The sequence below is a fragment of the Buteo buteo genome, chromosome 8 (assembly GCF_964188355.1).
Source record: "Buteo buteo chromosome 8, bButBut1.hap1.1, whole genome shotgun sequence".
Taxonomy (NCBI): Eukaryota; Metazoa; Chordata; class Aves; order Accipitriformes; family Accipitridae; genus Buteo; species Buteo buteo.
The window spans coordinates 37080301-37105770 of record NC_134178.1 but is presented as its reverse complement, the minus strand read 5'-3'; the positions used below and the strand labels follow the sequence as shown (position 1 = coordinate 37105770).

Genomic DNA, 25470 nt, shown 5'->3' with positions numbered 1-25470 from the left:
AGTAGACATTAATCCTTGTTATTAAAACTGAACCACTGCAAATCAGGAATCCATTAGGTTTCTGAAAAGGCTTCGCAGCACCAAACTAACATTATCATCACCTTATGCTAACATCACACAATATCTCAAAAATGTGAATATTGTTCTGCTCCATTTCATCACTTGTGAAAGGTCTAAGTCAATAGCCATCATGGCTCCCACAGTTTTAAGAACTGGGATAGGGAGGTCAAGCTCAATCCAAGTAACAGTCAGTCTCTCTCTGCCAGAGGAAAAACTACGTATTGTAAGGCCCTGTGAATAAGTAATTACAATGAAATGAATGTTTTATGAAGGAAATGCACTTGGTTTTAAAGGTCATAAAGTGACAGACAAGAGCACACAGTGGAACAAATCTAGCAAATTACTGATTGACCTGCAGGGTCAATGAATCCAAACAATAAATATTTCTGCTCTTTAAATAATTAAAAATGTCAAAACACAATGGCTGCAGACAAACAGTGTTAAGAATGCAGACAGGCCAGACAATCTACTTCATATTTAAATATTTCACTTACCTGTCCTGTGACTGCTCCTCATACATTCTTTCCTTTCCTTCTTTGAAGAGTCTTATAGCACGTTTCGATTTTTTCATGAGACTGTCAATGTAGATTTTAAAATATTCGTTCTCACTGAGTTGTGCAAGTTTCTGGTTGTCATCGTATTTGCTCAGTATAAGTCGCAAATGTTGATAAGTGTCAGGTAAAATGTCAAGTATGTAAGGTGGGCTGTTTTTGAGTTGAAGCTTTGGGTTTTGGCACAATCTTACCTATAACCAAAAACAAGAGAATGTAAAAGACAAGAAATATGTTGGGGGAAAGCCTGATGTGATGTCTTAATAGGTGTAAGCATACTTCTCTAACCTCTGGGCACAAAGAATTAAATCCTACTTCATTTATGTTCCATGAAATCCCAACATAGTCTCTAATGTCAAAAGATGTAAAATTTAACTTAATCCTGTCACATCTATAAAAAGCAAATAAGCTTACTTACATATTTCGGGGTTTTGCATTTAAAGTAAGAATGTCTTTGCCTACCTACTATATGCTAAGGAGTATATTATCAAAACACAGCACGCAACTAATGCCAAGAGCAGTAGTTTCATACAGATGTGTTTGCTGCAGGTGAACTTCCCTATGGATGTTTAAATGTCTACTAAGAACTGAGCTTATAAATTACCTCATCTGCTGTCTCTCTCTTTTCTCTATCCAACAACATAACCTCTTAGAACCCATAGGAATTTAAAGTTTGAGAGGTCTACACACATGAAAATGGTCTGAATGCCACCAGTGGCTCAAAAGCTATTAGCTATGACAGACAGAAATTAAGTCACTCACAAACAGATATCATAAACCAGGAAACAAAACACTATAAACTCAATGTTTTCCAGTTCATGGCTGTAATAGAAGATAACATCTTAATGGACTTGGAATCATCATGTTCCTAAAAGGCACAAAAATTAATTGAATAATATATATTACTTAAAGGAATAAGCTTCAAATTAATTGAACACCTTTATTTGAATCTAGTCTCCACGGGAAATGTTTCTGGAACAAGAAGGTACTGTTCTTGTTTCCTGAACATATACAAGGTTAGAGTAATTATCTCCCGACTACCTAAATTCTCTGGTAGTTTGTCCATAATGTTCTGTTCTAGAAAGCAAAAAGCGATCAAAACTAACGGATAGTTTTTGAGTGCTATTGCACTGAGCTATTCATGCTCAGCTAAGACACTGCAGAGGGACACATTCTAGACATGTGTGCGCAGTGGTACATATGCAAATACTTACGAAAAAATTAAGTCCATGTGGTATCAAAGTTTTATAGGTATCATTTGGAGATTGCCATATTATATATTAGTGACTTTGACATTCTTTTGAGGTAACTAACGAGGCTGTAAAAACATCTTAATACTGCTGAAAGCAGAGTCCTATTCTTACTAAAGTATCAACTTCAAAAAAGTGCAGTCTTGAGCATTTCCGGCGGGGGGTGGGGGGCCGGAACAACAAACTTGTATCCTGGATCATTCAGCTCTCTAAACTCAAAGCTGTATCACTATTGCTGACCCCTCCTTCAATTTCCAGATGAAGAAATTCACTGCCTTAAGACTGTTGCCACTAACAGACCTTCATGCACCACAAACAGCAAAGCAAATGCATAACTGTTTTTTCCCCTCTAAAACATACGTACAAAAACACGCCAGGCAATTAGATTTAGGTAACTGGGGTCATAGTTAGAAAAGTGGAGACAGAATAGTGGACAGAAGTCAAGCACTGACAAGTTTTAAAAAAAGAAGTCTAGCACCATTAGAACAGTGCAACCTCATAAACACTATAGAAATGTTAGCACCATTCAAAAACAGTATTTAAAACACATTTGCAATAGTTCCCCTCATTTCACTGATCCATTGTTACTTTAGTAATTTCTATTATTCTTTCACCTACTAGACCAACTAAGGGATCAGGAACCCTTCTGATGTGTTGTAGAACAGACAGTCCTTCCCACAGAGAAATTTGCAATCTCAGTAGGAAACAAAAAGACAGCAGATGGATGCAGGCAAAGATGAATACATGAGCATAACACTGTTCAACATGCTAAAGAGTGGCTCAGGGTGTTAGCAGTTAAGTATTTCTAGATATAAACAGCAAAGTTTCAAGGCAAGCTCTACAATAATTTAGTGGCTTATAAAGGAATTCCTCCTAAATTTAGGAATAAGCTGGAAGGAAACAAAAAAAAAAGTAAAGCTTAAAGGTGTTTGGTCATGTCTTCATCAGGTGATGAAGTCTGGAACTGCAATCCATGAACTGCAAGAGCAAGACAGCAAGAGACTCTGAAACTGAAAATAACTTGTTTCTATTTCATGTGATAAACAGAAGGTTATCAGGACAAAGAAAAAGGACAACATGGTCCAAGTCGTGGGTTAGGAGATGGCTGCAGCAGCATTCTCAAAGAATAAAGGTTGGATACTATGGCATTCTTTTAAGGTCAGAAAAGCAAAGCTGAACTTACTGATATACAAAATAGCAAGGCCTGGATGACAGATTTAGGTGAATGGATTGATCAGAAAGATTCAGACATTACTTGAACTGCTCTTTTAAAAGTTGAGTTGCCTGAATGAAGGCAGGATGCTGGTGTCACCCGAGAAAATTAAGAAAGGAACTAACAAGAGAGACTTATGAAGGTGATTAAACATTTTCTTTTAGTTATGCTGAAGTTAAGCTGACAGAATGCTTTAAGGATATTTCAGAAACATGAGCAAAGAATTTTACATGTGTAGACACATCTGAAAATCATCCATGCAGAGACATACATGAATTTCTTTTTGTAGAAGAGTTAGAAGAACTGGAATCCCAAAGACAGCAGTGAAAACCTTTATGAAAAACGTAGACCTTTTTCATCTGAACTTTGGTTACCAGCGATTTCTGATTTAGTGAAAACTCAAAACAAGGTTGACATTCCTCCCAAAGCCAACTACAGATGACACAAATCAGTATCACTGATTAGGCACTACAACTTTCTGAAGCAAGAAGCACAAGGAAAAAACAGCTGAAAAGAAGAAAATATTTATTCAGGGAAAAAAAGGCAGCAATGAGAGCAGACCACACATAGAAAAGGCTGCAATCATTTTGAATTGCTTATTTATCTTAACTTAAATCTTATGAACAAAGAATTAATTCTCTTTCTGAAGTCCATCTTTTCAATGAGATGTGCCAACGAGCGGAATATAAGTGGTTTCATACATATTAGAAATACCATAAAAAATAAAAAAACAACAAGAAAAAGCAAATTGCTTATGCTAATTGGTGCATTTTCAACAGTTGGTCTATTCAGCTATACAAAAAGAACATTCAGCTATAAAGAACAACTATTTTCTCCTTCAGATGTTCTAGAAAGTCTTCTTCAGTCCAGTATCTTTACATACAGTCAATACACACACCAAAACAGGATCCTGTGGTCATCATGGTTTACAAGGCTTCACCTTCCGCTGAATTTATAGACATAAATACAGCACATTACTAGAACCTTCAACTCCAGAACAAGCCTTTAAGGAAGTCATAGAAAAATTCTTCTACAGTACAACTCTATTAGTCTTACACATTCTCACTGAAAAAATGCTAACACTGAGTTCAAGTCAGTGATCTAGTGAAGTAGTACAAGGCTATCTTCACTTTATAGAATACACAACGAAGTAAGATTGTAAAGAGATGGCTGGTAAACCATATGGTTTCCAGAATCAGGATGTCCTGACACGTACCACAGCAGTTCACAATTAAAAGCAAGCAATAAGAAATGGCATCTGCTGACGCAAAAGATTTACCAATGCACCAGAAGTGGTGCACATACCTTTCTTCAAAAGAAAACAGAAATCAAAACGAAAACAAAACAAAACAAAAAAACAACCAAAAATAAAGACCTCCATATTGCACTTCACAAAACAAGCCTCACCAACACTTTAAGAGCGGACATGAATCATATCACTGGGTGATTTGTGTATTGTTATGACTGGAAGTAAGCATGTATGTATTTAGCAAGCATCCAATCTAAAAAATGAAAAGCAGTCAGTCAGCAAGCTGGTAAGAAATGTCTCTCTCACTGAGGTAAACTGAGACAAAGCTAAACTCCTTTCATTACCTCACTCAGGGTAAATCCAAGTATTTACTCCAGAATCACAGAAACAACAGAGTGTAATTCTGATTGTGAAGTACTAAGGCATTACCCACATCTACCAGAAACAAATTTTGAAACCGTTAACTCAGGAACTTCCAGACAAGCTTACTCTAGTGCCCAAGGAGAAAAAAAAACCAACTGCCTCTTCCCTCCTCTCCGCGCCCCCTCCCCCCCCCAAAAAATGTTATGAGTAGTGCTATTTATTAAGATATTTGACTTAAATTATAAGGCATTCTTTCATAGCATCTTCAGATAGAGTCATGGATGCCTACTGTATTTAGAAAATTAATTTCTTACAAAAAATTATATCTTCTATTCACTTTTTAAAGCAAACAATAAAGTTGAAAGCCCTGAACTTGTCTGACAAAAGAACTTTGTTCAAGCAAAGTATATCAGCCCTAACACAATCTGTTTAAACACCTAATGGTAGTCAAAGACAATACAAGGAAAGTAACACAGCTAAAACAGAAAAAGTATCTAATGAGTAGGACATCCGCTAAACAGTTTTCAGCTGCAGTGAATGGACTAGAACAATCAAAGCACCAGTGCTCACACACTTCCAAAATTACACTTCAAAACCATCTACTGAACAAGTATCTTCTGCCATGCAGTACAAAAAATGTCAAAGTACACCACAGACAGAATAAAGGTAGCTCTGCAGTAAGATACTGTAACAATTCGCCAGAAAACCACAACACACAATGCTACCAAAAAATGAATTCTGAAGAACTTAATCAGGGAGGAGCTAATCAGGAAAATGGATGAAATCTGAACATTATGATGCTTCATCATGTATTTCTTCCCACCAGATGTTACCTTAACTGCAATGCATTTTATTTTCCACAGAAAGATGGGTTTTCTTTCTGAAAGAAGCCTTCTCATCAAAATTTAAGTAGAGGTGACCAATCACCAATCTTATCTGAGAACACAGTAAGCGCTTGTTCAACAGCTACCACGCTGCAACTGAGCCATATGTTTCCGTACTGCAGGAATAAGCAATAACAATGCTGATGCTACATATGCACAAGGACAGCTGACTTTGAAGGGTCATTTATACTTTCTTCTGATTAGAAAAAGAGAAGCTTCCATGTGTTTAAATTTTTATTCTTTTTCCACAAACACTGTATGCAGGACAAAACTTCCTATCAACTTTCACCAGGTAATACGCTGAAGAATACCATGGTTATGATTGGCGATTGTCTTTTCTAGATCCTTTGTAGAACAATGACATTTAATTGACTTGGAAGGTTGCACATTAATGTAACAATTACATAAAGTGTTATAAAGAATAACCAACACACACATAGTTTCAACTACCACGCTCTGTATACTCACTTAGATGCTGTTGAAAACTTGGATGCTGACAAACAATTTAAAGGAAACTACATTAGTAAGTTACAGAGGTAATACAGCTTCTACTCACTAAGTCAATAGTATGAGCTTTGGAGATGCATTCTAATTTCTCTTAGGTAATTATTAAATGGCAAATCAAACTGCCATCCCCATTTACATAGAGTCAAACAACTGGGTGGGCCGTGACAGAGCGCCCAAACAGTTTAGACAATATTGTTCATCTTCAGAGTAGAAAATACAATTATTTTCAGGCCCAGTGCATAGAAGTACTGAAAAGTGATTGGAAGTTGCTGAAATATTCATGTTTTAAAAAATCCTGCTCAGAATGTGTCACAATTTTATCAGCTTGAAACCCACAATAGTAAAGTAGGCACAATAGTACTGCCAACTCTAAATAGCCCGAGCAGTAAATTAACTTAACTACTCCCATGTTTACATAATAGACAGTCTCTCCCAAAGTTGTTCTCAAGATAACCATTATCCTCTAATAATCCATATTATATATATTATAAATATCCACAGCTAGTTTCTAGATTTTAAAACCATTAGGTTTAGAATCTCAGGAAAAAAAAAATTCTCATGTAATTTATGCATAGTTTAAAGGAAGACTTAAGAGTTATTTGTTAACTTTCTATAATACACATCATGTTTTAAGAATAGTAATTTGCTTGCTAGAAGTTCAGAGATATATGGTCAACTTGGTTATATAATGCTAGCACTAGAAAGCAGGGCTAGCTTTCCAAACGATAAAAAGAATATTATCCTTTGCGTTGCGAAGGAATTAAAGTAATTTTGTTTCTTAATGGTAAAGCTACTGCTTACCCATGAGAAAAGCAGCAGGGAAACGACACTGATGCTAACAGTTGATGTCCCTTTAATAATTCAGGTAGTATTGTAAATTCATGTAGAAAAAGACATACCCATAAACCTCAAAAAGTACAGATCCCAGTGGATAAAGTATAAAAAGGCAGACGCAGATCCAAGATACAAAGACAGATAACAATTCACATTCACTGATTACTCAGAACAAGTTGGCTTTTTTTATTATTCCCTGCAAGTATGTTGCTTAGAGTAACTTTTACAAACAGGGCTCTAACCAGGAGCTCTACCAACATTCTGTCCTGCTAAAGAACTCTTTCGAAACCTTTTATTTTTTCAAACTGGTAACAGACTTTTAAACCAAAGACACTTAAGCAGAACTGCAACCTTCTGCCTATTCTGACAGCTGAAGAAGCATCAGGCCATAGAAAACAAACATTACCATGAAATCTGAACAATTCCAAAGCATGACATACAACCAACTCTACACAGAGAAGTTTGCATGGTATCTGAGTAGCCAGAACTTCTACATATACCATAAAACCACTCTCATAGTCTAGTTCCTATAGAGGAGGAATATTTGTAGTATTGGTTAAACCCTTATTGTTGAAAACAAGTAATTCATACAGAACATCTCATCTGCCAAAGGAGGAAATTACAGAAAGAAAGGCAAGAAAGGTAAAGAATGGCATTTTAAGAAAGAAAGAAAGAAATGTAAACCAGAAATTATTGAGCTCTGGCCCTAGTTTTTAAGCATGCTCTTTTTTCATCCTTTGGTCAAGATAATAGCTTTGCTTTGTCCCCATTCTCCCCTTCCCTAACATCTTTAGAATGGGAGAAAACTTTAGCTACCTCATTGCAGCAAAAAGATGGTTATCACAGCTATTATAGTTAAAGAATAAACAAGGATAATGACTGCTATTACAACAAGCAAAATAGGCCTCAAAGCCACAATCTTACCATGGGTGGCACCCCACCGACTTTGCAGAGCCTACCACCTTCACTAGATAATAATTTGATCAGTGACCCACCACAGAAATCAGTCATAGGACACTCTCCAGAAATGGGATTTGAAACAACAGTCAATCGAGCAGGTTTCTATATCTGATTTTAATCCCTGGTTTTGATCTAGGCAGAGGAGAAAATAACCTTCCTGTGCCTACTGCCACACAAGGCTAAGAGACTTAAATTTGTTTGCCAACATATTAAATTTGCTCAAACACATCCTTTCACTATAAGTACCAAATGCTAAAAACTCAAGCAGTAAGCTACAGCATTCTCACACTATGACATCATACTGTCTGGTATACTTTAATATAATTTGGAAATAAAATTTGATTAACTGAGAGCAGCTTAAAGAGGGTACATTAAAGATCCAAATTGAGAACATTTATCCAGTAAAATGAAGAAGAAAGCACAGCGCAAAGTCCAGCCTTTCCAGCGACTTCTACAGAACAGGCCTCACTGGCTGTACTGATGCTCTAGTGTAATAGTGACAAACACAGTTATCCTACACTAGCTGAGTAAAAGCAATTCACAAGTCCAAGCAGCAGGGTTAACATTTTCTAGTAACCATGAACATACAAACTAATCAGGGGACAACCTTTCCATATAGATTTGCAAATGACCTGATATGGGGAAATTAAGCTGTACATGTACATTCCCCACGTGGTTTCAACAACAAACCAGATTCCTGGTTTCCAAGCTGAAAACTTCCTTCTACAGGAAGTACTGCCTGCTTCCAAGTATTTATACTTGCAGTTCTTATTACAAGATGCTCACTGTTTACAGCATCCTGATCATTAACATGGAAATGTCAACAAAGTCTTTGTGATAATAACAATTTCTATCACAGCTGGTTTTTACGTTTATAACCATCATCAGAAACTGATGGAAATACAGATGCTATTCTTGGAGCATCAAAAAAGAAAGCATACAAGGACTCAAATACTTCGAAATGATCACTTGTCAAGGCATATTACATCAAATAATCCTCACCATGTCAGTATAACTACTTATGAACTTTAAGAAATGTAAAATATCTGCATTTACAAGAGCCACAGGGAATGCAAACAGTTACACTAATTCATGAAGAATCACTGAGTTAAGTCATAACTCTATTGCCATACAGATCCCAGGCTAACAGGTAGTAATTCTCACTCCCCAGCAGTTCCAAGAGGAAGCTCTCAAGTACCACCTCATATGCAAAGCACAGTGCTTGCATCTCCTGAACAGTTATCCGTGTTATAATCAAACTGTTCCTACCATTGGTAAGGAACTCTCCTAGCATCTCCTGAACAGTTATCCGTGTTATAATCAAACTGTTCCTACCATTGGTAAGGAACTCTCCTAGCTAATCTATCCTCATGCAAGCTGTCATTTTGTATAACACTAAACAAAATGTATCAGGCTGGTGCAGAGAACTGTAAGATCTAAAAATCTATGGTCTAGCCCCCCACTTCCTGAAAAATGAGATTCAGTACAGCGTATTTCTAGTTTCAAAATGAAGACTAAACTACTTAAAAATCATTAAAATGCAGAACACATGCGTAAAAGTTAGGCGTGCCATACTAATCTGTTTACTAAACTGACAAGAGTGACATCCCCCAGTCTCCACGCACATTCCTAAAAGCACAAACATATCTATGTTGCCATCACGAGCATGTCTCACAGGACTATTAGCTTAACTGAAGTTTCATGCTTCAGAGGTCTTGTTTGCAGACTAACAATGTGATCCAACACGAAACACACAGAATATGTAATTACAAGTCAAAGTTAAGCAGCTTTTCGTTAGGACAGCTCTTCAAGTTTGAGTCATTTTAAAGGATCTGAAAATAACAATAGCCCAAGGCAAACACACATTTGTTTTCCCTCCACAAACCAAGATTAAAAAAAACATAGCCAGAGGCCACATAAAAGAAGGGGGAAAAAAAAAAAAAAAAAAAGACAACTGGTGCTTAAATAACCTAAAACACCAGTCCCCTTAGTTCCCGAGGCACTGGCAGCACAGCAGTGGGAGCTGCAGGAAGACGCCGTTTCCTCATGGGTACCTATTTAAATAGCCCCATTCTTCACCGCTTGCGTCCACGAACGCACGCAGACACTCACCACTTTGTCCATAAGCTTCCAGGTCTTCTCCACAGTCCTCCGGTCGGCAGCTGCCTGCTTGGGGGGGCCCACAGCATCCTGAATGGCATCAATGAAGCCCAGGATCCGTCCCTTGCGCGGGTTCCGGCCGTTGAGGGAATTGGCCATCTGGGAGGCGAGCTGGCCGCAACGACAGAGAAAGAGAGAGACTCACAAGGTGCTCCCAACACATCTCGTCATAAAACTCGCCGCAGCCGGTGAGGTAACACTTCCTTCGTCACGGGCAGGAAAGGGCAAGACCGGGGCACGTTTAGGAACAACTTTAACTTTTCACGACAGACAGCGTAAACCCACCTGGCCCGCGTTTACACCGGCAGGAGCGATGCCGGATTGACTGTCAACACCGGGAGGCGGGAGGGGGAAACCCACCCGCCGGCGGCGGGGCCCGGCCGGAGGCTGCCCGAGGGCCCGGCTCCGCTCCCCGCCGCTCCCCTGCCCCCCGCCGGCCCCTCCGCTCGGGCTGCCGCGGACCCCCCGCCGTACCGGCGGGCACGTAACCCCTCACCACACAACAAAAGCGGAAGACGCGCGGCGGCCGCGGCGGGGTGGGGGCAAGAAGGAGAAGAAGAAGAAGAAGGGGGGGGATGAAGAAGCGGCGAAGGCAGCAGGCAGGCAGGAATCCGCACGGCAGGCGGGGGCAGGGGGCAGGCAGGGACCTCGCTGCCGGCGCACGCATACGTACAGATTCGCACCGCGCGGCTTTGTGCCGAGGGCGAGAGGAGCCGCCGGGGAGAGGCAGAGGCGGGCGTGGGGGAAGCTCCTCAGCACCCCCCCACCCGCCCCCCGCTTTTCCCCCGTCCTCAGCCCGGGCCGGCGGAGCGCAGCCGAAGCGTCTCGTCGTCGGGACGAGGCTCTCCTCCTCCTCCTCCCTCCGGCGGCGGGCTTCGCTGCCCCGGGGGAAGGCAGGCGGAGCGTCTTCCCTCGCCGCCGCCCGCGCCCCCGTCCCGGCCGTGGGCGACCGCCACTCGCGACCGCGGCGCCGGCCGCCCCGCAGGACTCTGCCCCGTGGCGCTGCTCCTGCTGCCGGTGGCGGCGGGCGGCCGCTGCCCCGCGGGGAAGCATAGGGAGCTACTGCCCCGCCGCCCGCACCGCCCTGCCCGTACCACAGCCCAGCCCGCCCGGTGGGTGGGTATGTGCGCGCGTGTGTGGAGAGCGAGCGAGCGACAGAGAGAGTCCTAGAGGCACATGCAAGAGAGAGCTATAGATATATGCACACGCACAGGTCTGTATGCGGCACCGCTCGCAGCCCCCGGCAGGCTACCGTCTCCCCTCACTCCTAGAAAGTGAGGCTGGCTCCCCAGCGGCGGCGGCCCCGCTCCTGCTCCCGCTCCCGCTCCCGCCCCCTCCCCGCGGCGCTCTGGCGGCCGCTCCTCTCCTCGGAACATGCCCACCCCCAGGACAACACTCGGGCCCGCGCATGCGCGGCGGAGGGAGGGCGGGCGGGCGGCAACGCCGAGGAACCAAGCCCCCTTCGCACAGGGCGGGAACCACCTCCTGGGAGCGGCCAATGAGAAGCGGAAGCTGTGTTTGACTGACGTGCGCGTCAGCAAACGAGCGTGGAGCTGGGAACGGGGCGGGGTGGCGGCTGGAGAAGGCTTCGGAGATGGGGAGGGGGCGGGAAGGAGGGGGCTGGCAGTGCTGAGAGTGATAGGCGAACTGACCAGTGGTGGAGCTCGGAGGGAGGGAGGTGGAGCTTCCGGTCCCACCTCGTCACGCTTGCCCGCCTGCTGGGGGGCTGAGGGGGCAGTTTGAGGCCTCTCGGGGGGCTGAGGGGGGCCGGGCGGGGAACGGCTTCGAGGGGACCCTGACTTTGTCCCTGGCTGTGGGGCTTTCGGGGGCTGAAGTACGGCCAGGGGCTGTGGCAGCGTGTCCCTGCCTCCTCTGGTGAAGTCGTGGTGCCCCTGCCTGCTGGAGCGCTTTTATGTGCGTTAAAAATCAATAGTCGTTATTGCCTCCTTGTTGAGTGCTCTGCCTTTGCACTTCCCCTTTGCGCTTTTGAGAATTTGCGGGTGGCCACAGAGAACAAGAACTGCTTTTCCTTTTTTAAGTCTAGTTTCTTATTGGGTTTGGTTTTGGGGGTTTGGGGGGGGGGGTGTCTTATTATGCAAGTGCTGAGATTTCCCATGTTGGAAATAGGCTGGAGAGCCACACGAAGCGGTGAGGGCTGTAAGGCTCAAACTGCCACTCCGAAAGGTGATGAGGGAATATGTAAACACTTTATAGATAAAAATACCCTTTTATGTATGTTTATTTTGATATGAGTGCTTTCCGTTGGGATATGGTAAACCAACTGATGAGTGTGTTAACGCTTTTCTTTTAGCACACATTTTCCTCTCAAATTTGTGTATTACCTGTGAATGCTGGAGAGGAAAGAGTGAGGCTTACCTGCATAGGGTACAAGATATTTGACCTCAGATTATTTTGAAGATGTTTCAGGGAGTAATTATGCTTTGCAAATGTTAATCTTCTAATTAAATACCATACAAGGAAACAAAAATACTTAAAAACTGAGGCTGTTTTCTGAAGAGTTGTATTAGAGGAGTGTTTTTAAGTTTCAGTTTTCTGAATATCAGCAATTTTTTTTTTTCCATAGTAGTTTCCCTTGTAAAGATTTAAAAAAAAAAAAAAGGTTTTCCCTTTTTCTTGATTTTTTTTCCTAATTTTTCTGATTTTTGGCTTTTAATAAAATAGGTGTCAGGGAAAACAGTAGAAAAAGTTGTAGAGGCTTTCAGTGTTTCATTTATTTGCATTGTCATTTATAGGTATTTTTAGTGCAGGTATCTTCCCATTGATTTAAAATATGTCAAGTTGCTCCTCTGGGCACACATAAAACAACAAAATCATATCAATAATGTCTTCCTCAAAGGTCATTGTTCCTCTATAGCTTTAAAGTATGCATTGGCAGGTCCTCGCCTGAAGTGGGTTGGAAGCTTCTCATCTTACTGTAGCTCTGTAAAGTATTCTTTTCCCTGTGTTGTTTTAAATGTTGGTTTGAAACTCTTCTCTGGCAGCTCTCCTTATCCTTTCTTTCTTTTTTTTTTTCTTTTTTTTTTTTTTTTTGTGGAGCTCTGCTTGCGTAAGATTAGGTTGGTAGTGACTGCTTGCTCTTTTGGCATCTCTTGTTTGGGTGTGGATAAAGCAGAGGATCTGACATTTTTTCTGAACTTGTTAAATCTTTGGTTCTTTTTCTTGATTGTTTTGTTTTCATTGTTGTTATGTCATTCTCTTCATATTCCACACACTGCCAAGAGCTATGATCTGTGAGTTGCACTTGGTAGCTGTCTGGGGCTGAGTCATGTTGTCTTGCAGTTCATCTGAGTGCAGAGCCAGCAGGAGTGAGCAGCTTGGTTCCCTGCATCCCTGTGTGTGTTTGTTGCGTTATTAAGAGAATAGCCAGCTCTGTGGGGAAAGTGAGTGGTTTTCAAACAGCCTTTTTTCATTGCCTGTGCTGTGGAGTAAGTGTGGATACTCTGGGAATTACAGCCCTCAGGGCATCCTATGAATGTATGTTGGAAGCAAGCCATCTGGGAGAAGCAAGTGAAAGAGATACCTATGGCTTCAGTACCGAGGGTGTTAAAGATGGGTCAAGCTTTTGTGTGCTATGCTATGAAATGACTAGAAAACACAGCATTGCTTTTGTTGTTTCAAGCATGCAGAGTGAAAGGACTGTTTGATAGAAGACAGCTGAGAGGTAAGGATGAGAGGAGGAGCAAACAGCTGCCATATGTTTGAAGTTCAAGGCATGTGCTTATTAGTAGTGGAGAATATAAGGACTAATCTTGCCCACTGGATCTATGGGGTGCGTAAGGATAAAAGGCCATTGAAAGGGTGGTGGCTGAAGGCACTGGCCACCTGGAATATTTTGAAGCAGGCCAGCAGCAGTGTGTTAATGTAGCTGTGCAAAGGGACAGGTGAGAGGGTATTCCCACTGCCCAACTTCAGGCTTTCTAAAACCCTAAATTAAGAAGGTAGTCTGCTATGTATAGGTCCACCGAGAGACCACAAGGTGACTCAAAGCAGAAACCTAAGTCAGATACTTTGATTCTAGATTCTATATGGGTAAAAGCATCTTACTGTTTGGCCTGTATGTAAGGTGCATCGGTACATTTGATGTCTAATTAAGGCCCCTGAGTTATGTACATACAATTAAAATTCTTCCACAGATCTCTCTTACTTATAAGTTCTATGGCTAAATGTTTATTTTACTTGTTAGTGTACAAAAGAACATGACAGTTTGGATCTGCTGTTTATGTCTTTTTCATCACTGTATGAAAACACTACAGAGTGGAAATTAGGTAAATCTGAGGTGATAAATTTTGACAGTTCCACATTACATGAGACTGATCCGCAACCTAGTTACGGTACTAACCAGTCATGTAATGATGTCTGGATGACTGCTGTAAGGATTTGGTAAAATCCTGTAATGAAAATGATGGAGTGAAGGTGGCTGTGAGTCAGGATATGATAAAGGAATCAAGACTGTGTGAAAGAAGCCTTGTTTTGAACTCTTAAATAAACCCTTTGTAAGGTAAGGATTTCAGATCTGAGTATTTTACTGAAAGGCAAAACCATGCCACTTCTTGAAAAGCCCAGCTGCTTGGTAGACAGGGAAAAAGCAGAGATGCAAGAGATCAAAATTGAACTGGCAGTTACATTTATCCATTGCGGTATTTTCCTATCTGTTAACTGGTTTTGGTTTTGTTGGTTTTTGGGTTTTTTTGGTTGGGTTTTTTTTTTTTTTGCTTTGCTGGTGACTCTCATTCCTCTGGAGTTGTTACACAGCCTTGTGAATGAAACTTTATGTGGCTGCTTTTGAATGAATTCCATCAAAGAGCCATTGACAGTAGCTGGAAACGAGAGATGTTTTGTTTTGGTTTTCTTTGTTCACCAACTATTAAAATATTATTGATTTTCTGCAGTCAGTCAATGTATGTGGTTTGGAAGCTGTTTTCATTTGTGTGTTTTTTTTGCCATGGTACAAGTGACTTTTTGCCCAAATAAGCTGAAACATGAGAACAGTGTGGAGGTCAGATGTAGGTTTTATTTATAGCCACATAAATAAGATAAGGTATTGCCCTCATGTATGGTACAAATTTTTAAAGGTTAATACAGTATACAATATCCTGAGTTAAGTGATATGGTAGCAATGCTTGTAAAAGCTTAGGTCAGCTATTTCAAAAGTTGAATCTGAAGTGACTTTTTGCTAGTTGTAACACAATACCCTGGCTAACCCAGCATCCTTATACTTTCAAAGTGATCTCTTGGTGTTTTGACTGAATATGTACAATGTTATGAAAAGGCAACTGTTCATAGGGGTGTAGCATTTTGCAGTGCCCCATCAGGCAGCCATTTAATGGCTGAGCTCTGACAAGGTCACGCTCTTCACAGAGTGTGTGGTACCCCAGCAGAAAGCAGCTGGTCCCTCTTTGCAGGGAAGCTGAGGCTGTAAGGGCCACTAGAACCTGCTGTTGTTTGGTGCCCTACATCCATCTGTTCTGTAAAAACACCAAACAAACCAAAACCAAAGAGAAAAACAAAACAAAAAAAACCACCCCACAAGCCAAACAAACAAAGATAAAAGATAACTATTGTAACAACAGATGCCTTTAAGTTCCAGGACTATTTGCTTAAATACATTTTCATTAGCCCATTCTAGAAATGCACGATGTCTTATGCATACCCCCTGCCCTTCTCCCCAGTATCCGATTATTACATAGTCACCTGTAATAGCTGTTAAGAATATTAAAGTGGAGCAAATGGAAAATCCTTTCATGTTGTTTTTTTACAGTGCCCTCAAGGATGCTAGCCTCTTCAAATCTACAAAAAAAAATCAAGCCATTTATTTATGATTTTGAAGGTGGTTAAGCTGCAAACCACCATTGTGGGTAACTTTTAAAGTAGATTGCAACATATTTACCTGTTTTATTATAGCAAACTCGGAGACAGAAAGCAAAACCAATCACCTGTGCCACTTGGAATTCTCTTACTGATAATTTAAGTTGGTATAGTAATACATGCTTTTCCTGCCTTAGTGGGTAGTTGGTATAACAGCGGCAGTTTGTTGCTAGATTATTATCAGATTATAGTTAATTCAATCAGATTATAGTTAATTCAACTACCTCTTTTTCCTCTGTTTACTAAGATTATGGTATTCATGGCCATCGAGTACTCAAGCCTACATTTTTTTTAATTTGTTACTGGTTTCTAGAAATGAAAAAAAGATTATTTTCACACATGAAATATGAATAATGTAACAGTTTAACCCAGTTTGCTGTTGAATTACTGTTAAAAAAAAACAAAAACAAAAAAACCCACTGCTTTTCAAAGTTTTTATGCACTGTAGAAATCCGTCATTGCTCCAGCAGGCTGTTGCAGTACAACTGATGATAATACAGTGTTCCTGCATTAGTTCTCTCTGCTGAGGATTTAAATCCTCTTTTTATCCTTGATTTGGAAAGACAAGCTAAATTTAGCTCTCTCTGTACCTGTAAATAAAATGGGCCAAGCACTGTTCTTGGGCCCTGAGGCCAGGCAGCGTGGTACTACAGGGCTGGTTGCCACCATTCTTGCTAAAATTGCGCCACCACCCCCTCATACCCCCACACCCAAAATACCTGCATCCGGGGAGTGATCCCTGACCTGTGCTAACCCTGAACCTCCCTGGGATTTGTTTGGAAAAATGCCACCTGATGCGGGCCAGAACTACTAGGGAGTATCCTAATAATTTAACAGCACAGATCGTCATGTGCCTAGGTCATCATGACTGTAGTAACTGTATACAGGTATAGTTGGAGGGTGTGTGTGCATATAAATATACACATGTGCATGCTCACACTCTTTTATGCAGGGCCTTTCATGTTAGTTAATTTTGATTGGACTTCAAATAATGAAATTTACTTTCAACTGGCTTCTTGAGGAGTGAACTCCTTAAAGGGCACATTGGAAGTACATTGGCAAGAATTTTACTGACTAAGGCTCTCAGGCTTATGTTTTCAAATCTTTCATTCATAGTAGGAGCAAATCAACTTAAGTATGATATTGTTTCCCATGCAAAACATAGCAGAACAGTCTGCTTGACTATGAGCAATTAGAAAATACATTATCTGTTTGCAGAATGAGTATGAAAGCTAAGTGTGGGGCCAGGCCTGTGTTTCTCTATACACCTCGCTAATGAGTTCATTTGCTGTAAACTAGACAGCCCACTTCAAAACACATCTCCGCCTTAATATATTGTATTTAAAAAGCGTGTCAGCTTAATTTTAAAACAACCTAACCCTCAGGGAGCAATTTTACTTGAGTTCTTCTGTTTCTTTTCTGTTATTAATTGCATCCATCTGCCAGAGCAGGTGCAAAGGCTTTAACTAAGTCCTATCGTTTTAGCACTACCTCTTCAATTTACTCCATCTGTGTGATAGCATAAAAATTATCAATGTCAACATCTTCTTTGTCGTCCCCCCCACCCCCCCTTCTGCTGAGTGCTGTGATCTTAGTTCTTCCTAATCGCGGTCTGATAAAACAATAGCAGCAATATTTAACATCAACATCCTATTTAATATCCTGCCCAAATACAACTGGGATTTCTTCTTTGACTTGAGAATTAGGAGCTTTCATTCTTTTCCGTTCAAATATCTCTGCTTTCACCAGAATTTCTAAGATTTTCAAATTGTGGTAAGTGGTTGTAAGATGTGCACCTAGGGACTTTCCATTGCCATCTGTCTCTGGACTAGTACTTTGACAGGAAACAAGACTGTGTCTATTGAACGCAGTTTAGCATAGAAAAGACTTCCTCTGTGCTTCTGCAAGTCGAAATAACCTCAATTAGTGGAGATTTGAACTATATTGCTAGCAGCTTTAATTGAAATATTTGAATGAGATGCTGTCATATGACTTCTTTGCAGCAAGCAGCAATGTTTTCAGTTTAGTAAGATAGTGTCATAGTTAAACAGGGGAATCATGCATTGCTAGAAAATCATAACTTGAGCATTATGATTTATTTGCTTTACTTTCTTCTGTGCCACACATTATTGTAGCTTCTAATGCTCTGTCCATCCTTCTAAAAGAAGAAAACATTTTGTGCTATAATCTGCTTGACTCCATGACTATGAATTTGTGCTGAATCTTGTTTTTCCTCTATGCTTCAAGTTCTACCAATGTTTTGTTTGTGAGCAAAAACAGGAACTTTTTGTCTTTGACTGGTGTAGTAAACACATTGGGGTTTTTTCCCCCCCACTTACTTACCTTCATTTAAAATATGTTATTTTTTCCAAACTGAAAGTAAGCCATATGTTTTGTAAGGCAAGTCACTATTTTAATAGAACTGAGTAATTTTTGACCGTTTGCATAGGTCACTTGCAAACACAAACTGAGTGCATTTGATATTTGTAATTGTTTGCTGAATGCTTCAGAGCATTCAGTTATTCTCAGGCTGAGTTTACAAGATTTTTGCATCAGTTGCTCATTCTACATAATGCAATTGGTGATTGTATTTTTCTACTTCATTACAAGAGAACTTTTTTTTTAAGAGGAAAATGAAAAATAGTGAATTGGACTTCTGGGGAGAGGAATAAGTGATTTTTGCCTTTCTGAAATGTTCATTTTAATGCATTAAGCAGTCATATTTTGAACAACAGCAAATATTACATTGAAATGTGCTTTTTCATTATTCTGTTAATTCTATTGTATGGAAGACTATAATGCTTGTTTCTATTAATTTTCAAATTAAGGCATGTTGTGTCAAATGAAACATAAGGAAGTCAACGTAAAACTAATAATGAAGTGAAGCTTGAGTTAACCTTTTTTCTGAGTTTCTGTCATTTTCCTGTGTAGCTTTCAGTGTATCCAGTTCTACATGGATGCCCCCATTGTCTAGGCAGTCAGATAGTGTCACCCTTGTATCAAACAGCACAAAAGTGGCTTTAATTACTGGAATGTGATTTTATTTTGTTTTGGTTTGTTGTTTAGTTTTTTGTTGTTTTTTGTTTTTTTCCCCTGCAGGTCTATTTCCCAGTGTTTTTATTTTGTTCAGTTAACAGTCACTTGCCGGTAAATGCAAAACCAGCTATACTGGCTTTTAAACCTGTCATGCTGGTATTTTCCTCTCTCCGTTCTGTTATTCTTATTTTTTTTAAAGTATCTGGTATTTTACTTTTCTTTAAATAGTGTAGCACTATAGGGCATAACCAAAAATGTCGTCTTACATAGTTCAGTTCTTCTCAAACTCTTACTTAATCAGAGCTGAATAAATAATCTAAGACCATTTCTCTACCTAGCCAGCAGTCATCTGTGCTCAATGACAACTCCTCATAGGCTTTATCCTGCTCTTGTACAAATTAGCCAGACTGTGTCCCAGTGCTCACTTTTTAAGGAATGAAGTATTCATGATTAAAGCCTTGTATCTCTGAACAGCTGTATAATTTTGGCACCAGGTACAATATATGGTTGGCACTCAGTAAAGAGTCTGTCGCATTAAGTGAAAATTTTTCAGTGTTTTATGTCAATATGAATAAAAGACAGTCTTCATAATATTTCCTAGATTGTCCCTAATTTTGAAGTTTGACTTTTGCACTTTTCTCTTTATTATAAGAACCTAAATGCTACAGGTTTTTATAAGAAGTATTGTTAATATTCTTATATGTTAGCAGCTTGGAGAGTGTGTTGTGCTTAACTCCGTCCTGGTAGAAGGGAATATCAGCAACTGAGTTTTTAATGTTTAATGTCTTTGTCCAAGCCTACAAAGAAAGGCTGGAGGAAGTAGGAAAGTCCTATGTCTTGGAAATATTTTTTCATGTGTTTTTCTTTTACATGTAGGCAATGTATCCAGAATTTTGAAAAGTAAGTAGTGATCTGCTTAAAAGCCTATTCATGAATCCTTAAAAAAGCAGGCTGATCTTATAAAGGCAGATATTTGGTGATTTCTGAAAACTTACTGAATGTGAAGATTTCTCCTTTTGAAGGTTCATTAAGGTGCAGAGTTGCTTGCTAATTCTAAAAACCTTAAATGCATTTATTTGCTTGTGCTTCTTTTTCTGAAGTTGTTTTGAAACAAACACTCCACTTTTGCCATAGATATGTGGCTTAGGCCATTTATTTTCCATGTGCAGCATATTTAAATTTTGTCAGATTACAGGGGAATGAAGTGGGTTTGTTAACTCCTCAGTTCTTCTGTGCTATATAAATTGGGTTTGGACTTCTTCTGTGTATATGCTTTTGGATTATGCTTTCTAACCCAAGGCTGTAACTGATAAATAGCAACATGCTCGGGGAGGGCTCAGTTGTGCTGCTGACATGTGAGACAGTGCTAGGGGGATTGGGTCAATGTGCACAGAGTCTCAGCAAGGCTCTGCCCATGCTGTTCACGTGGATACGACGTATTTGCTCCTTAGCTGTCTGGCTTCACTGTCTAACACAGGTGAAGAGACTGTATAGCTTCCAGGAGACGAAGTCCATATGCTGGAAGGATTGAGGAAGGAAGGCTCAGGACTTCCAAAAGAGAATTTTTAAAGGCATCTTCTGAAGGAGATGGACACTTTAAAATAGAAAAATGAATATACTCTGAGAGTTTTCTCCATTTGGTGACATACAGAAGCTAAGTGTAGTAATTTTGCCCTTTTTTGTATGATCTCAACACAAATTCTAGAGATGCGTGGGAATTCTTACTACCTTTCTTCTTTATAGCCCTGTGGTCAGCTAAAGCAGTGTAATGGCAGGAGTAATTCACTTTGTGCACCCTGAATAAAGACACATTCTGCTACTCTTAAATTCAGTAAGACCTTACTCCCAAAGCTTTTCAACCCAATTTCATAACCTTGCCAGCCTCCTAACATAATAAAGTCCACAGAGTTACCTTGGCTTAGTTCAGCTGAGTGTCTGTTCCTGCCATATCTCCTGCCCATGTAGAATATCTGTTTTAACTTACTGGCAGTGTGATTATAGGTTGTTGTGACTTTTATGGAAACCAGGCAGATCTGCACTTTAGAAAGAAGAGCATGGTGGATACTGGGGTGTGTGTGACGGAGTGCATGCCAGCTCAAATATTTTAAAAATGTGAAACACTTTGTAAGTGGAAAAAAATTATAACGTGCATCCCTTTTTTTTCTTTGGCTAAGGCTGCAAATATTCTCTTGTGAACTTGCTTCCCTTGACTCATTGGCTTTCTATATTTTTTCCTTCCACTTGACTAAATTATGCCAGTTGGATTTTAAAACTATCAAACGTGATTACTGAGCAGTGAAGCCTATGAAGAGTGTAGTCGGTTCAGCCAAAAAGCAGAAATATAGCACATGAACTACTCAGAAATCTTCTTACGATAAATAGGGGAAACTTGCAGAATTTATCATGGATGTATGCTGAACAACTGACATTCTGGGAGGGTACCTGGAATAAAACAATTTGGACAGTAAATAAAACCTTTTAAAAATCTTCAAGGAATGCAGCAATTACATAAATACCCTCATGGAAAATGTATTCAATTCCAGGTCCTCTTGTGCTGGTGTAAAGGCAGAACTAGCAGAAGGCTGTAATCGCTTCATATGCAATTGTACCAGTGACCTCTGAAGGAGGAAGAAAGGAATCAAAGAAGAGGCAAAATAATCATAGAGAGCAGTCAGAGCAAAGATGCTGTAAGCAGTAAGTTGAGATTGAAATCTGTTTAAAAATACAGGCTTGTGGCTCTAGTTAAATGGCTTGGTTTCACTGACATTATCATACAAACATATCTTTTGGATTTTATTCAAACAAAGTGCTCCCATGTGTTCACCATTTTGGATGAGTTGAGGGGCCCCTTCCTCAGCCAGACTGAATGAGTAGAGTTGTCTTCGAACAAATGCAGTAGTATTTATACCAAGTACCTATTCCTTATAATGCTGTAGATGTAGGTATCGCAGCTAAAACTGTATTTACTAAGGTGCTACTTTACTAAGATATTTATTTTTATGAGTAAGAAATGTGGAATCTTCTTCGCTGTTTATGTGAATAGCACTTGATCTATTCCCAATTACTTGCATAGCTTATCTGTCAGTTTATAGTTCAGCTGCTTTTACAAAATACTGTACACTGATGCTCACTCAAGCTTTCTGCATTTTCTCTTTGACCAGCTTACCTGTTTGGCATTAGTCACAGTTTACTTTGAAAGAATGCTTATTTGCTGAAATAGTGAAACTTGACTGAATACTGGAGGCAATGCCTGGGAAGTGAGTTTTGAGGTCAGAAAATTTTATATTCTTTGTGAATATTTGAATGTAACTCCTTCATCTATTGAGTAGAACAGAAAAAATTCCATGAGACTTCTTTGATTGGGTTTGCCAGCTAGAATTTCAAATATTAAAATACTCTATAAGCTGCTTGTGAATAAGGAGTAGGATAAGAATTAGTCAGAACTTTGACAATAATTTAGAATATAATAAATTCACTGCAGTTGCAGCTTTTCTATGAAGTAGTGTACCCACAAATGCAGTTGTTATGTCAAACCTCATTTGGCTCTTGCTTGCACAATTTTATTGTGTTTTAGTGGAATTTTAATATAATCTTGGAAATAATGATGTCAGATTAGCCCAAACAAATGGTAGAAAACTGCAGGACTGTTCTTTTCAGCAGTGAAGTTATTACAGGCTCATAGCAGTGTGAGTAACATTAGGTAGCTTTGGTTTTCACTCGACTGATGTTATTTTCAGAATGACAAGCTTGTAGAATCAGCAGGAAAAGTATTGACGCTAATTATGACTAATGTTTAACTGTATTGCATGAAGCATTTAAGCGTTGTGTAGTCTTAAATACTCAATTTTACATGTTCTCAAAGTTTTTTTTTTAAATGGTGGTCTTACAATGTAATGGTAGTATGGTGTTTTTAAAATATTCTGAGCCTTTTTCAGGAGAGATGTAAAATTAGAATAAATTTACATCAGTGAGACTTGGTTTAAACCAAAATATAAAATGTGACACTCCAGATCATCTTTGAAATTGTAAAGTTTACTTACTTTTTTTTGGATTTATGTCTTCAGTTGTGCTTAATCACTTTCTCTGTTTAGTGCTGTGTTTGTCATCTCATTTTTAAAGTACTATATGCTTAAACTCCATCTGTGTCCGAGCACTTTGCTAAAAGGAGGCTGAATTTTCACTGTGGCCTGTCAGGAGTGGGTAGCAGCATAAATGTAAAAATGTGTGTTTGTAAAACGTACATGACTTCTATAGGAAATTCTCCATTGTTTGGGGTCTCTCTCTCTGTCTATATGTATGTGTGTATGTATATGTGTGTGTGTATGTGTATATATGTGAGGACTAGAGAAACAAACTTAGGCAACTTCTAAAATCTTATTTATACAGGCAGAACTTTATCCTGAGGAAAGTGGACGTGTTTGGTTCAGAGTTTTTCCACACATGAGCTTGCTTAAATGCAACTTTAAATCTTGACTGCTTGGTTGTAATTCTCAAAGGACTTTTTTTAAAGTGGACACTGGGGGCTGCCTAAAAATAAAACTGGCTCAATTTCTTTGAGTTTTTTGTCTTTCTGAGTTAAAACTTACCCATACAGTCAAATGAGTCAGTTTCATCTTCTCCATGTATAGCTGGTGTGATGCAAAGAAATGGTCTTTTTAAATAGCCATGACAGTCATAGTTACCTCAAAAGGGTGAACGGGGGAGGAAATGAAAGAAATTAATTGGGAAAAAGTCTAGGCCAACGATGCCTAGTAGTGTGATAACTTACAGTAAAGAGAAAATTACTGAAACCAAGACATGAAAACTGTGTATTTATAAAAACTCATGGTGGCAGTGCCGTACATTCTGTCCTTGCTCTACATTATACTGGCATGATGACTGGGAGAAGTCTATGAATTCACCATTAAATTTAATTTAAAAAACCCTTAATTTATGAGATGTAACATCAAATCATCAAAACCTTTTGAAATGCTAAGAAATTAGTAAACCTGTTTTACAACTATACAAAACATCTAAGAATGGAAATCATCACTATGCAGATTTTTAAGGTGAGAAGGTTTACTTGTATCCTGAGGGTGCTGTGTTTCTATATTTGCCCAATCTTCTCCATAATGACTTCACCGATTACAGGATCATGCCTAATTTTTACACAGATCAGAAAATACCTTGTTCAGTCAAAGTGGCATTTAATTTTCCCATATGTTTTTAAACTGCACGATTAACTAAGATCTTGTGTCTCCCACCAGCATTCTTAGTTCGTCTTGCTCATTATTTTAGTAAAACCTGTTTACATGACTATCCAAGGGACAAGGGGAAAATAATTGCCTATCAAAGAGAACATTTTTTAAAATAATGGATGTTCTTACTGTTTATTTTGAGAAAAGAAAAAATCTGTTAGACTCACCAATAAAGAATTTATTTAGAAGAGGTCTTCAGTAAAATTTTAAATCCACTTTGAAGTATTGGAAAAGACATAGAAGGAAGGTCTGCCCTTTGTTTCTGTCACTGTTTGTTCTTTTTTTTTTCTATGCCCTTTTCTTCTTGGCTCCCCAGAGTCCTTTGCTTACAGTGTGATAGTGACATTGTGTGTATCAGAAAAAAGCAAATACAGTAGTTCAGTTGTAATCTTAGCTCCTACTGCCCACACAGATTCATGAACTCTCTTCCCTTAACCCTGCATATTGGTAACTGGGAACCTTAGAAGGACAAATAAGCTAGAAAAGAAAGTTATGTACCACATTGAGCTTCTGTTATTCCTTGTTTTTCAAAGGTGACACAAAGAAATTTCACCCCCAAAAAGCAGATTAGAGAGTTGAAATGGTCCCTGCCAGGTTCCTACTAATGTTTCCTGGAGAATGTTCTGGGTAAGATTTTACTTCTACTCTCTTTCTCTGTCATCTTCCTGCCTAGCCACACTAATCTATGTCAGTCACAGGCAGAAGTGCTGAGTTCTCTGTTCACTGAACTAGATTAGGAAATTACACACCTGCTGAATAGGAGATACGGTATTGATATTGTTGAATAGGAAGCAAAAGACTCAACTATTACTAAGGGTGTCTCTGTGGATGGGCTTGGCTCTGTGTCTTCACAGGGCTCTGGATTCCATAGCAGTATGTCTAATGGAAAAGAAAATTAAACAGGAGAACTGAGCTCACTTTTCTACAGAGCATTCATCTGGAGTGCCTTTATTGGGTATAGCACTGCTGAGGGCTAGTGGCTGCTAGAATGTATGCTAGTAGTGGACTGACAAGCAACGGTGGTCAGCCATGGTGTGAGAACTTGACTGCAAAAACTTGCAATCTCTGATTATTTCATATTGGTTTGGTATTGGACAGGTTGCTATTCAGGGCAACTTGCATAGAAGTCTAATCTGCAAAAGATGTTTACTGTAACATCCTGGGAACCTTCTGAATGCCCAACACTTACTGCTTTCCTTTTGTGCATAGTCAGAGTTTCTGAAAAACATGGGTCTCTTAAGTAGGCATATATTTCTATTCATTATTTCCTAGTGCCGGTG

General features: G+C 39.6%; 1 protein-coding gene across 2 annotated transcripts in view; it reads right to left on the bottom strand.

Annotated features, from left to right (window-relative positions):
* Positions 1–11374, bottom strand: part of CBLB (Cbl proto-oncogene B) — a 140109-nt gene extending 128735 nt beyond the window's left edge. Inside the window, exons 1-3 of one of the 2 annotated variants that reach the window (XM_075034146.1) lie at positions 11243–11374; positions 9984–10142; positions 555–805 (exon numbers count right to left, since the gene is read on the bottom strand). In XM_075034146.1, coding sequence (XP_074890247.1) covers positions 555–805; positions 9984–10130 — 398 coding nt within the window. In that variant the 5' untranslated portion in view covers positions 10131–10142; positions 11243–11374. The remainder of the gene's footprint in view (positions 1–554; positions 806–9983; positions 10143–11242) is intronic. The other variant, XM_075034147.1, reaches the window with a different exon arrangement.
* Positions 11375–25470: the final 14096 nt, after the last annotated feature.